Below are 13534 nucleotides of genomic sequence, written 5' to 3' on the forward strand. Positions count from 1 at the left end.
AACCTCGAGCCCACGCTAGATTGGGGGATCCAGGGGTTCATATTGTTTGCTTTTAAGGGTTCGTTGGGACATCAGCATATTACGTACCAGAGGCGATCATGCTTGATCATGTCCGAGGAAGCCACAACACTTGCATGGAAAGAGGGGGGCGAATTTTGGTCATGATACCCGGGACTGTTTTTACCACAGTTCTTCACCTCTCAACTCACACCTTCAACCGAATAAGTCCTTGCCATGGCCTCAGTTGAACCTAGGAATAAGGAAAACGGCACATATAGACACGCCGTGTTCAGGTCGAGTGATGGGCCAAGTGGCCAGAGAGATTGACTCTGGAGGCTGGGGGCCTTTCCAGGTCAACATGGGGCTAATTACGGCGACTGCGTCCTTCACCACAGCAGACCATCGAAGTTTCACCTGCCCGGGAATGCAATGAGCCAATAGGATAGACAGCCATACTGTATAGCTGGGAACTTGACCGATACAAACATACGCTCGATCGTTCAACAAATGGGAAAACAACGTGACTGTAAAATGGGATGGAAACTTGGGCTTTACCCTCCAGCTTAGAGGGTCTAGTCAGCATGACACTTCTTATGCTCGTACTGATCGACTCGACACCCACATTATGTGCTCTCTTGCTGGTCAACTTGAGTTAGCTTGCCACCAAGTTCATGTACTGCACGAGCTCAAGCTTCTGAATATGGTCTACAATTACGGATCTAGTCTAGATCTTTTCGCAAGTCAGGGGGCATTCTGTGATATCCCGGCGCTTGTCGATGCGCCATCATGCGAGTCCATCTTTTGAGGCTTGGACTTGACGAGTTGCTCGCCGCCACCCTACTCCCCTGCCTTGGTGTGGTCCCCTCCGACTGAGCTCTCGGGCTTTTCAACCTCAACTACAGAGGACGATTCCGAGTCAGAGGATGCTGGCTGGTTGCTCGTCTGCGTTCCCTTGGTCTTGCTCTTTCGCTCCTTCTTGATCTTGTTCTCAGACTCGGCGCCTGCGTCGGAAGACTCCGAGTCTAAATCAGCACACAGTTTGCCCTTAGCCTCCTTGCACTTCTTATCACGGTTGTTCTTCTTGTCTGTCTTCTTGGCTGCCTTCTCCTCCTTCTGCTTTTTCATATCCTCGGCCTTGCGCTTCTTTTCGGCCTCCTTGAGCTCCTTGTCCTTGTGATCGCGGCGGGTCTGGGCCACGAACTCGTCGGCAGTGTTGATGGCTGCTTGGGGATCCCTCTTGTGTCTTAGAAGGTGGCCCTGCAGTTCAGCTGGGCTGAACTCGTGAGCCGGAATTCGCGCAGCAAACTCGAGCGCCATGGCCTCGACCCGGGCGGTCTCCTTGACCTGCTCCTGTGCCATATCCTCATCTCGCTTCCGCCGTGCCTGAAGGCTCATCTCCTCCAAGGCCGAGGCATCCCTGTGGGAAATGTCCCTGTCACCCTCGAGACGCGCAAAGATAGCCCGGAAAATGGCTGCCGACATGTCTTCATCGGCCCGTCCAAACTCTACCATCATGTCCACACGACCAGGTCTGATCAGCGCCTTGTCGAGCTTGTCGACGTGGTTGGTCGTCATGATGAGAACTCGTCCCTCCTGCGATGCCACACCGTCGAGGATGTTGAGCAAGCCTGAGAGTGATAGGCCGCCAGGAGATCCGCCGGGGCGTCCGCCAGCAACAGGGCCGTGCCTCGTCTTGGAGCAGTCGGCAGCCGACTCGGTGTCAGTATCGTCCGTCTCATCATCGTCCGTCTCGGCGATGTCACTTCCATCCTCCTCGCGCGTGTGCGTGAGACCGGCCGTGTCAATGTCTTCAAGCAGGACGAGACATCGGCTCGGCAAATCGGCGAAGAGCGTCGTCAAGTGCTCTTCGCTGGCGGTGACGGAGCTTAGGGAGACAATGTAGATGGGCATCTTGAAGTAGCCGGCGAGGGCGAGCGACAGGGAGCTCTTGCCGGTACCCGGAGGGCCGTGGAGCAGGTATCCCCTGCGATACGGGATGCCGCGGTTCGCGTACCAGTGCTTGGTCGCTGGATTCAGGTAGTCGGTCATGTCGTCAATGACCTCCTGCTTGATCTTTGTATTGAGAATAACGGTTGAGAAAGGCCGAGAGTTGCGTGCTAGGCACCGCTGCCATTCGGGCTCTAATATCCCCGTTCCACCACGCAGCATCCCGCGGAAGATGATTGTCTTGGTCTCGTCCCGCTTGTTATAGAGAGCGCGGGCTTCGTGTAGTAGCCTCTTCAAAATCCAAGGGTTGCGTCCATAGCAAAAGATGGTGATCTCTTCATTACTACTGGGGTAGCTGGATGTAGAATCCTTGGCGACGCGCTTGAAGAGGAGGAGGCGGCCTCGATACCAAAAGTAGTGAGTGCCAAAGGACGGACTGTAGGCCAGAGCCCTCCTGCCAAACTGACCTTGAACGCTGCCGTCCGGGGTGCCGCCATTGCCGCCGCCGGCCTGGTCCAGCAACAAGTCGGTACTGTCTTCTGCGTCATAGCTATCGCAGTCGTAGCTGCGCAGGTGCCAGGCCCTGGAGGAAGACTCGGCATTGGCGACGAAGCGGCGAGCAGACGTGGCGAATTTCTGGGTTGCGACCCAGGCCATGACAATCGAGTACACATCATCGTCGGTGCGAATATCGACGCTCGACATGAAGTAGGTCTCGATGGTCTTCAAGAAGCGGCTTGAGGCCCAACACCAGATCCACGTCAACAGACTGAGCAGGACAAGGCCTGAAATGTACATGCTCACTATAACATTTTGTGTCAGCAATTGGCCTTGTTCTCAGGTTGATGAATAAGTTTGCAAGGAGCTATTTTCGAGCATTTGTGTCCGAGCATGTGCTTGTGGAAGAGACAAGCCAGCATCAGTGAGGGACGATGATACAAGGAGCTGCTTACAGTCAATGCCCAAGGTGCGCTGCACGGCACCGGCATATAGGGAGAATCCTGGAAAGAAGAAGTCGATCATTGCGAGCGGGGCCACTTGCTGCTCCTGCGAATCCTGGAGAGAAAGCCATTCTGACGGGCCAGAAGTCGGACAAGATAGGGTCGATGCCGTCGTCGTCGAGGACGGAATCGTACAAGATGGCGTGGTCGTCAGGTCTGCCATGGTGTCGGTGTTTGAATCGGCTTGCGAAAAAAGCCAATTGGAATAATGGAAGTAGAAAGAATGGCAATTATATGGAAGAATGGATTTTCACGTCTTTTGGCAAGGGTCGAGGTTGCAAACGTCGCCGTTGCCGTCGTCGCCGTTGCGTTCGTCTAGTAACGCGCCCCTTGCCTCTGGTGTGGCGGGTGCAGGAATGCCAGATCAAAGAAAGTACCCAGAGGTACGAATCTGTTGTGGACGAAAGAAGAGAAGGTTAGGTGGGATTTTATTTATAGATGAAAGAAAGTAATGGATTTTGCGCAGTGCCGAATGATTCACTGTCCGTCGAATACTGGTGCTTCTGCCTTGTGTAAATGATCCCGTCTCTGTGGAATAGTATAATCACTTACGATCCAAAAGGCACCTTTATAGCGTCCAGGCCTCTCGCCGAGTGGCAGTGTTATTCAGGCACCAACTGCCTGTTACTTGCTGTTTGTTCTACAAGGTTTAATCCACTCTTTGTCTTTCCTATAGGGTTCCCGTAACCCATGTTAACTTTCGCTCTCGTTTATCTGGACTGGGGACCTTGAACCTTGCAGTATGACAGCCTTAGTGCAGCGGGCACTTGTGGGGGAAAGATGGATTATGTTTCTACATATTCAGCCAGGGCCCAAGTTTTTATGTGGACGTACAAAATCGAAAACATCTTGTTCATTGCCGGCAATGATATTTACATGTGATTTTGCAAATTTGCAAATTGAAAATATTTAAATTCTAATTTTGTAAAACTTTTGCAATATGTTACACCATTAATCGAAAAGAAGGAACATTGACGTGGAAGAGACTGTTTGCAGACGCGATTAAACACTTGAATGAGAACGTCACTAATACCTACGTCTGATGGGAAATGAAGTGCGCTTTGGAGTCGAAGAATCAAGCCGTTTACAACAACCCTTTCTTGTCCCGATGGACATAGCCGTCTTCAGGGAGTTCGGTGGTGAGTCACTTGCCATTATAAGTGATGTTTTTTGCTGTGGAGACAGTGATGATGGATGGTTGAGAGGATCGCGGGGTTTGGTTTGGGCGTTCTGCAGCCTGGAAATAGTGGAGTTGCTCTCTGCTTATCAATAGTGTAGAGCTTACTCGTACACTATACTGCCTAGGTATGATGGCAACTAGGTTTTCCAAGTGTAAAAAGGGTAGAGATTAAACGCCCTTTGGAACTCTTTTTCATACATTTCTCTTTGTGTTGTTGATTCATGTAGTCAATCTCGTTGAACCTGTTCACAATGGGACCTAGTCTTTATGAAACATAGTTCCGATACAGGCTGGCTTCCGAATAAGACAGTCAATCCTATAAGGAATCACACGAATATCACGTCTCGCTTGTTTTCACTTCTCAAATAAGCGAGGAAACGATTCATCAGCAGTCTGGCTAACTCTCCTAGCGCTGATGCATTGTTGACAGGTACTTGATGATAGATGGTGTTACCTCCATTTCCGCCGTCTTACGACTTTTCACAGCTACAGCGTGGCACATGAAGTAGGTGACCTCTCCTACAACGTACAAAGTAGGCGTACATACCGCCGGCCATGTACACTGCAACGACACTAATGACGACGGGCCACTGAAACTGCTTGGGATCCGAGAATACAATTGTCGTAACGTACGAGAACATTTCAAACAAGTTTTGAAAAGCTGCCTCGACGGTTGAAAAGGTGCCGCGATGGTTGGCGTCGACTTCCTGCAAAGACAGTCAGATGATGGGTCCAGGAGGTAGTTGATTCAACGTCAAGTCACTCACATTCTGCACAATAGCCTGGGCGCAAAGGTCGTAACCCCAAAGTCCAACACGACTGAGTCCCACTCCAACCACCAGTCCGGACCCGGCCATGATGCTGTTGGTACCGGCGCCGTGAAAGTCAGAAAAGAGCCAAGATACCGCACCAGCGAGCCAGATCATCTGCCAGGAAAGACTCCATATACCGCCACGCACTAGGCCGACGCGCTTCATCATCCGGGGAGCGATCCAAGTTGCGCTCAGCTCAAACATGGTGCTCACGGTCCGGGCCAAACCCACTTGCAGATTGGTATAGCCTATCGATATGAGGTAGGTGATCATTTGCCCTGAAAAGGACAACACAGTAAGATAGAGTAGGGAGAGTGAAAAAGACGGCAAGAAAGCCGGTTGGTGGAAGTAGAAAGGCAGGGATCCCAGCGGCAGGAGATTTGCCTTCATGGACTTGAGCCACGTCTGTACTGCATGAGTGTTGTGGCCGTCTGTATTCGGCCGTTGGTCCTCGCTCATTAATGCTGGCGGTGTACGCTTCAAGGCCGGGGTACGATTATAGACCTTGCGAGTATGTAATCAGTAAGTTGCAGACGTTTATTTTCAGTTACCAGAATAGTTACCTGTGCAATGAAGACATATTCAAAAAGCACCGACACAATATTCATGCCCAGCGTGGCCCAAATAGCTATAATTGTTGAGGCTGCGGCGATACTGGATATGACTAAGGGTCCGAGAAGTTTGCAGAGAAGATCAATGCGGCGCACTTTGAGCAGCATATGTTAGCAATCTTCTTTTTGAGGTATAGAAAATGAGTTTGAGAGAACTCTCTTGGGAATTCTTGCTGGAGAAAACCATGCCAGGAACAGACTTACTACGGGCATTGAGATCTTGCCTGACAACCTCGTTACCCTCCGTCATGACGACAACCTGGGTTTTGGGTAAAGAGCGTCAGCCAGTCTACAAATATCACTTAAACATGAAAAGAAGGACGCTTGACGTACCCAGTCCCGTTCAATCGAGACAAGGTTCATGACCGAGCACAACTTTTCCACACAAGCCAAAAGGACCACAAGCGCAAACTGGCCCTGCATTACACTGTAGGTGTGCGAGCCCGCCTTGCGCTCCATCAGCCAGAGTACGGCGCAGCTCACGGCCACGGCGAGACGCTGGCCGATGATGGAGACCCGCACAACGGTGAGGCGGTTGCCGCGGTCGATCCAGGAGCCAATGGACTGGGCAAACAAAATGGCCGAGGCGCTGCGGACGAGGGCGTATACCGACATGTACAGCAGCGTGCTTGGGAATATGTTGGCCAGGAACAGCACGGCGCCAAACTCAAAGACGCGAGAGTTCCATGTCGAGAGAAAGTGTGATGTGTACAGACGGAGGGTCAAGCTGCGCGGCAGTCGGCAAGGTAGCCGCTGCTCATCGTTGTCATCGTCGTCATCACCATGTTCGCCTTGGCCGTTTGACTGCGATGCAGCGCGCACTTCCATCTGGTCGGCAATATTGTAGCCCTCGTGTTGTAGCGGCTGTTGATGTTGGTGTTGCTGCAACGGCGTCTGACCGCCGAGGTCGGTCGGGCCGGTGGCACTGGATGACATGACTGCTGCCGATAAGAGAAAAGAGTTGATTATTCAAACCGGGAGCAAGTACACGACAACTCGGTTGGTATCTGGAAACAAAGAGCTCGAGCATAGAATCCCCCTCAAGTCATTGTGATGCAAATGTTGCTGGAAATTGTTTATGATGAAATAAAACTCCTAGCTCTGGATCAAATTATTTTGAAAGTGGTTCGACCCGGAAGACTTGGAAGCCGCCCCCCATTGACCTGCAGTTACAGTTGATCTGCCCCATCTTTTTAGTGCCTTGGCCCTCTTGGCTATACACGGTAGTAGTCATAGTAGTGGTAGTCAACATACAAACCATCCGAGTACCTTGCTGGCCACGAATCACCACATGTGGAACTAGAGATGAGATGAGATGCTGATTGGCAGTATATTCCTATACTAGTACCACATAGTACTGTAACAATATTGCTCAACTAGACAAACGGGATATGATGCGCCCGAGTTAAAAAAAGAAACGACTCTTGTGAGTCGTTTAACGTGTTATCAATCCCAACCGTTCAATGGCGGGAAACCTCCATATTCCATCCAACCCTAGAACGTCCTATAAACTCCTGGTACACGGCCCCGCCACCAGAAATAAAACGCCCAAGGTATACACAAATTTCAAGGAATGGCAAAAGCCAAAATGTCATTCCCTGCTTGTTTTCTCAATAAACAAGAAACGTTTCTCGGGGGTATCAATACACGAAAGATCCAGGAGAAAAGCTGGACTTGTGCAAACAAACAAAAATAATAAAGGAAAAAAAGGAAGACAAGCGACGCAGAATGAAAGGTACGAGTGACCCATGTTAGTGGGGACGATGAATAATATAATCAATCGTCCCACAAGACATGCGTCGTCTGCGGTCCGGAGCCCGGCCAACCACCAGACTGCTGCGGCTGGCCTTTGCCCCAGACATCCGGCGGTTGGCGCGCAAAGGACGGCTGCTGCTGCCCGGCTGGTCCATAGCCAGGACCAGCAGGTCTGTACCCAGCTTGCGGCCCTGGGTAACGTGGTTGCTGCTGCTGGTGCTGCTGATACTGCTGCTGTGGATGCTGATACTGCTGCTGCTGGTGCTGCTGCTGTTGTTGCTGCTGTTGTTGCTGCTGTTGTTGCCAACGCATCGAGTCGGGAGACCGGCTCCTCGTGCTAGACGCAGAATACCTCGACGACGATGACGGCGCGGAAGAATAGGAAGAGCTGCCGCTGCCGCCATGATGATGATGACCGTGACGGGAAGAAGAAGAAGAGTGTTGACGGTCGCTCTTCCTCAAAGCACCGCTAAAGGGACCTTGCAAGAAATGCGCGGCAAAGCGCACGGCGCGGCTGTCGTGGGGGTCCGTTTCGCGGTACACGCCGCCGTGGTGGCGGCCGGGTTCGGGCTGGCAGTAGCTGACCGAGGTACGGTTTGAGCGGGACGAGCTACCCGAGTAGCCCGAGTATAGGCTGTGACCACTCATGGTTTTTGGGAGAGGGATGTTGGGGGCCGAGGTGAACTGGTGTGGGCGAATAGAACAAGCAAGTAATGGGCGACAGTACAATGCCTACAATAAGAATGAGGTTGCAGCTCTCAACACCCAAGGTCTTGTCCAAAGGTCGAACTGGACGGAATCAAATTATCCACACAAACATCGGCTGTAGTGCGATAGAAGAAAACGATGCAGACAAATGAGGAATGGAATTCCAGGAGCAGGAGACGCCAATAAAATATATACAAGAAAGACCTCAAAGCCCTTGGGCGTTGGTCTCCCTTCCCCTAGACCCGAACCGGTGGCGAAGCAAGTCTCTTGACTTCATCCAAAACAAGAAAAAGAGCCTCCATTTAGGGTGAGGGTTGTGTCTTCGCGCTCACCGGGCGCAGCTGGCCACGATATGAGGCGAGCGCTGCATGATTCTCTAGGCATCTTTCCGAAAACCACCTGGGCGGTAGTAGCTATGCGAGTGATTGATTCGTTGGACCGCGGGCGACGGGGGAGGGGGAGGGGGTGAGCTTGACGAAAATGGGCCTCTCGGTCGCCCGATGAGTTTTTACTTTTTTTCCTTTTCGCTGGGGCTTGGGTGAGTGAAATAGGATAAGTAAGGCATTTCCTCCCCTCCTCTTCCAGTCCTATACCATCTAGACGGGGCAACAAAACGCCACGGGCAAAAGAGAAAGTGCAGGAATCCTTCAGCGAAAACGTGTATGGTGGATATCCAATAACTTGTCACTTGGGTAAGGTGAGACGGGGCGGCGTAGACTCACTCACCTCTAAAGAGAAGGGTGCTTGGGTGCCAGCCCCACGGTAATGAAAGCAGGGCACTCGAGATGGTGTGCCTGCGTAACCACCTGGCGCCCAATGACATGGGAGATGGACAGGTAGACCTGTTGCCCGTTCTCGTTTCTCCGCGAGGATCCCCGCGTTTCTGGGAAAGGAGGCCAAAACCTGGAGCGTTTGTGCCTTTTGTAAACTGTAGCAGAGCAAGATGCTATTGCGTAAATTGGCCTCATAAACTTCCTTCATCTTCGCCTCACATCGTTAATAGTTCATATGTCCTCCACCGTGGTCAATAGCATGGCCGCGCAAATACCATACGCGGTTGGCAGGCATGAAACGGCAGGGGTGCTGACCGAAACACATTATCATCATTGTCATCATTGTTCTCGTTGAGGCCTGATAGTGATGATGATGAGGCCCAACGCATGAAAAAGATGTCATTGATGTAGCTCACCGAAGGTAATAGACACACAGCTTTCACTAACCCTATGAACACGAGTAGGCATGGTCAAGATATCTTTTCTTTCTTCTTTCGTTCACTAAATAAGTAGGATACTATTCTACAAGATTTATGTCAGTCAGATCCGAACTCGAGATATCGCAGTTCTCCTGACCCTTTGGTAACATGCTGAGTTACCATTATAGCCCAAACCGGACCGTCGCTAATTTTCCAGATAATTGTATATGTTCTGCCAAATTCCTATTTGTTGACAACAAGATCAGTGCTCTTGAATCTCCATGCCAACGCCGGTCGACTTCAAGTGACAAAAGGGACCATGCTTGTTTCCGTATTCTCGAGATTCCGCAATATAAGCATAAAATTTGCAATGAGTGGCAGGATATGCCAGGTGGGTGAGTTTCCAACGCCGCTCCATGTGACCAAATATATAAAAAACCCAAGATCGTTCTTTTCGAATAAGCCGCCGCGGCTCCAAGATTGACCAATCCAAAAGAAAACGCCGGTGCCGTGCTGTTGGTCTCATTCGAGACAATCATGTACAAGTGTCGTGATATTTTCATTCCTTTTCGAGGCTCAGGGGTCTCTCCTTCTCGTGATTTGACTTCTACGTGGCCCACCACATGCAACCGCAATTGCTCATGTCGCTGTCCGAGTCGCGAGGCTTGACGCCGTTGTTGAGATAGTCGTCAATTACCTTTCTCTGCACTAGCCTTTCTCTCCGAGAGCTCTTTCGCTCGTGGGAGGACTCATCCTCGTCAGGCTCGATCTCCACAATCTTGACTTCGATTGGATGACCATTTGAGTCTGTGAGTGGGGTAGCCGGACCATTGCTGTTGATTTGATACTGGCGACAATATGGCTGAACCGATGGGCTGCCAGCGAGCCGCCGCTCTTCCATCTTGACAACTCGGGGAAAGAAGGGAACCTGGAAATCGCTGGGGCTAGGCACCGATGTGTCAAAAACACCAGACGACGAAATAGTGCTTGTCGCGCTCGTTGATGTTGTCGTGGTTGCAGACGGGCTCGCTGAAGCTTGTCTCCGATGATGCGACGTGTATTGATTTCTGTAGTCAGCGGATTCGCTATCGTCGTCATCTGTGCTGATTGACGTAGCAGTGCTGGACGAAGCGGTGCTGGTTACTGTAGCAGTGGTTGTACCGCCAGTAAAAGAGGGACCCGAATCCGGAAATACCAGAGACGGTTGGCTGTTGTTTTGATTTGGGTAGACAAAAACCTCGAGGATTGTACCATCCCATGAGCATATCCATGGCTTGTCGCCCGACTGAGCCAACCCCTTTCGCTTGAAATCTCCACCGGGAAAGCCTCCACCTCCACCTCCAGGCGGCGGAGGTGGAGGACTGCCTCTCTTGGAACTGGAACTTGAGGAAGAGCCCGGGAATAAACCTTCAGGAATAATCACAGTCTTGTTGTATGCCACCTCGAATGCCCAAGCTGGCCCACGCGTGGGCTCATTGACATCTGTGACCAATAGCATTGTGACGTCATTAACTTTGGGAGGCTGCATGCCATAAGAGTACTCGTCGCTCTCGATTGTGAACGACTCATTATAGTGGAGACTCATGGAGTATTGCGAAGTGCTAGGAGTCTCGGAGAGCTTGTCGATATGCAGGCTCAGTTGTGCAAAAACCTGATTGCAATTCCAAGCTTGTGCTTGTGTACTATCATTGAAACAAGTTGTTGGTGATCGTGTGAGCATCAATGGCAAAGCGAACTCGCCGCTGGGCAAAGCTGCTAGATCAGCAGGCACCGTAGATAACGGTGACGCATCGTAAGTCATGGTAGCGGACGAACTACTGCAGCGCTGTCAGCAGGATGATCGATATCATAGCTGAGAATGGTGGACGTACTCGCTGGGCGGCGGCGGCTTCTTCGGTTTGTTGAAGAAGATGCCCAATACCGTTCCCAATACAATTGCCAACATTACAATGATTATGAGCGTGATTGTGAGAGCCCAGCATGGCACCACACCCCACACCTTTCGCCTGGCAATGATTTGCCACTTCTTGGCCGGTTTCTTTTCGCTCAATACCGTCTGGGCCGCGGTGTTGATTTGAGGGTTGTCGCCTTCGCTGGTGAAACTCCTGAGGGATTGCCGCGATTGTGGTGAATGTCCAGCCTGAAGTGATAGATCATCCGTCGAAGCAAATTCGGGATTTCTAGTTGCCAATCCAAGTCCTCCGGCTCCCGGGATGGCCTGCAGGGCCGTAGTTCCAGCGGATGACCGTGGCGAGGGAGACGATACTGAAGTTGCTGCTGACGTTGGTACCGAGGCCGAGCCCACTGCCAGCGCTGCTTGCGACGCCGACGAGGCCCCAGCCGATGGCTCCATTGCTGGCATTCCACCGATTCCAGCAATTTTCCTCTGGTATGCCTCGTCAGGATACCGGGTATATGGCGGTAGTTGCTCTGTATGTCCGTCGGGTCCAATCATATCGCCAGCCTCCTCTCCTTCGGGTCCGAGTCTCCTTTGATAATTGTCTACTGCTCCTGTAAACCCGACTGGAATTACCGGGGATGCTCTTCCCTCCGGCACGTCCGAGGCTGCAGCCGTGTTCTGTGGGTACATTTGATACGGATGTGTCGGGTTATTTGGGCCATTGTACGATCTCTCCGTAGCCGGTACGGTCACCGTGGTCGCCAGACTGTTTGTACGCTGAGGTCTCACATCCTGGGTATACATCTGATATGGAAATGACGGTCCCGAGGGTCCTTGGTAAGGGCTCTCTGCTCTAGCAACCGTTTGTGCTACATTACTAGATGAGCCGGCAACCACCGAGTCGGCCAAGGATCCCATGCCACCATCGTGCCGTAAGGAGAACGATTCACGAGGCTGTGGCGGCTTTGCTATACTCGAGGGCCTGGGCTTCTGTACAGACTTCGTTGATGGAGTTGGTTGCAACGGAATTGGCGGATTTGGTAATGGCTGTTGAGGTGGCTGTGTCATGTTTGTTGGACGGAATCCGTCTGAAATTCCCATCATTTGCATGTCATAGTCGTCATCTTCGCCAGGTGATATAGATAACCTCATGGATGTCCGCATCGAAGCCCTGCGCTCGATGGGCATCTTGTTGTCGCTTCCTCCATTCATTTTTACGTTTTGTCGTCTTTGGGGGTGGCGGGTTCGGCTTGGTACAGCGTGTTGTGGTGGCTGCTCACAGAGCAGTGCCGCTCTGCAGCATCAGTGGTTTTGTGACCAGTAAGCTCTCAACCACCAAAGGTCATGGGCGGCAGTGCTGTATGTTCAATCAGATGTTGATCCTCGGTTGCCGGTAACTGGTATCACTCGAATCAATCCTTCTCGCGATCAGCGCACTTGTCGTAAAGTCGAGTCCTTTGTGTTTGTCTCTCTGTCCGAGTCGAACGAAAACGGGTTCGAAAGTCGTTGACAGGATCACGTTTGGGGGTGTAGGCAGGGCAGAGGTAGAAGACATTGACTGGGCTGGGCTGGGCGCTGAGAAGAGGGCCAGCGTGGGACTCCCTTCCCCGTAGTATGTAGCGGACGGGGTTGTGGTGTGGTGTGGGTGTGGACCGCTCACCTACAGTACAAGGGCACCCAGGGCGAAAGACACCAAGGACACCATCAGGGGAACGAGTCTGGCCTTGGCGGGTTTCGTCGTCGATTTGGGCGGGGACCCGGCACCTCGCATCTGTGTCATTGGTGGGTTACTTTGGGTGTATCAATAATGGCATGGGTTTGCTAAACTGGCCCTGGTCGAGAAATACCACGGTACTCGTCGATCCCATGGGCCTCGACACCCATCTTTGCTGCTCCGCGATGCCTGTTCAGGCTTGGGCCCTGCCCCGATTTCACCGTGGTTCCGGGGCCTGACGCCCCCCTTGCGAGGGTCAGACTTTAAGGATGATGGCGCAAAACCTTGTTGAGAAGACCCACGATGGTTAATGCAGAGCCTCTCTGGCAGGCTCCAAAATGAGATGCCTGGAGGGAAATCTTAATTTTTTTCGTTTCTTTTCGATGCTTAATTCAGCAGCCAGCAGTCTTGCAAGCTTAACCAGGAGCAGGGGACAACTGGGGGAGGGGGTTCATGATCATTTCAAAAGACTGAAAATGGGGCTTGTGGATTGTAGACTCGCATTTCCTCTCCTCCAACTCCCTCGATCATCAGCAGGTGCATTTGAGAGAAGGGGTCCCGTCGGCCGCACCGCAGGGGAGCTCGTCTGGTTGTCTGGGTCTTGCACGCGGCGCACGGCACAGCGAAAAAGCAGCAGTGGCAGAGTGAGATGCACGCACGTAGGTTGGTAAGCAAAGCGAGAGAGAGAGAGAGAGAGAGAGAGAGAGAGAGGTA

General features: G+C 51.9%; 4 protein-coding genes across 4 annotated transcripts; all 4 read right to left on the reverse strand.

Moving 5' to 3' along the window:
* Positions 1-837: 837 nt before the first annotated feature.
* On the reverse strand, positions 838-3111 carry PFICI_14167 (uncharacterized protein; the record flags this gene model as incomplete). Its single annotated transcript, XM_007842748.1, has 2 exons — positions 838-2750; positions 2901-3111. 2 exons carry the CDS (start codon positions 3109-3111, stop codon positions 838-840), a joined length of 2124 nt encoding a protein of 707 aa, XP_007840939.1.
* Positions 3112-4534: 1423 nt separating this feature from the next.
* Positions 4535-6487, reverse strand: PFICI_14168 (uncharacterized protein; the record flags this gene model as incomplete). Its single annotated transcript, XM_007842749.1, has 6 exons — positions 4535-4647; positions 4676-4835; positions 4896-5444; positions 5504-5646; positions 5756-5810; positions 5885-6487. 6 exons carry the CDS (start codon positions 6485-6487, stop codon positions 4535-4537), a joined length of 1623 nt encoding a protein of 540 aa, XP_007840940.1.
* An 840-nt stretch (positions 6488-7327) lies between these two features.
* Positions 7328-7954, reverse strand: PFICI_14169 (uncharacterized protein; the record flags this gene model as incomplete). Its single annotated transcript, XM_007842750.1, has 1 exon — positions 7328-7954. One exon carries the CDS (start codon positions 7952-7954, stop codon positions 7328-7330), a length of 627 nt encoding a protein of 208 aa, XP_007840941.1.
* Positions 7955-9813: 1859 nt separating this feature from the next.
* On the reverse strand, positions 9814-12318 carry PFICI_14170 (uncharacterized protein; the record flags this gene model as incomplete). Its single annotated transcript, XM_007842751.1, has 2 exons — positions 9814-11023; positions 11078-12318. 2 exons carry the CDS (start codon positions 12316-12318, stop codon positions 9814-9816), a joined length of 2451 nt encoding a protein of 816 aa, XP_007840942.1.
* Between the last annotated feature and the right edge of the window lie 1216 nt (positions 12319-13534).

The sequence above is a fragment of the Pestalotiopsis fici genome (assembly GCF_000516985.1).
Source record: "Pestalotiopsis fici W106-1 unplaced genomic scaffold PFICI_Scf_12, whole genome shotgun sequence".
Taxonomy (NCBI): domain Eukaryota; kingdom Fungi; phylum Ascomycota; class Sordariomycetes; order Amphisphaeriales; family Sporocadaceae; genus Pestalotiopsis; species Pestalotiopsis fici.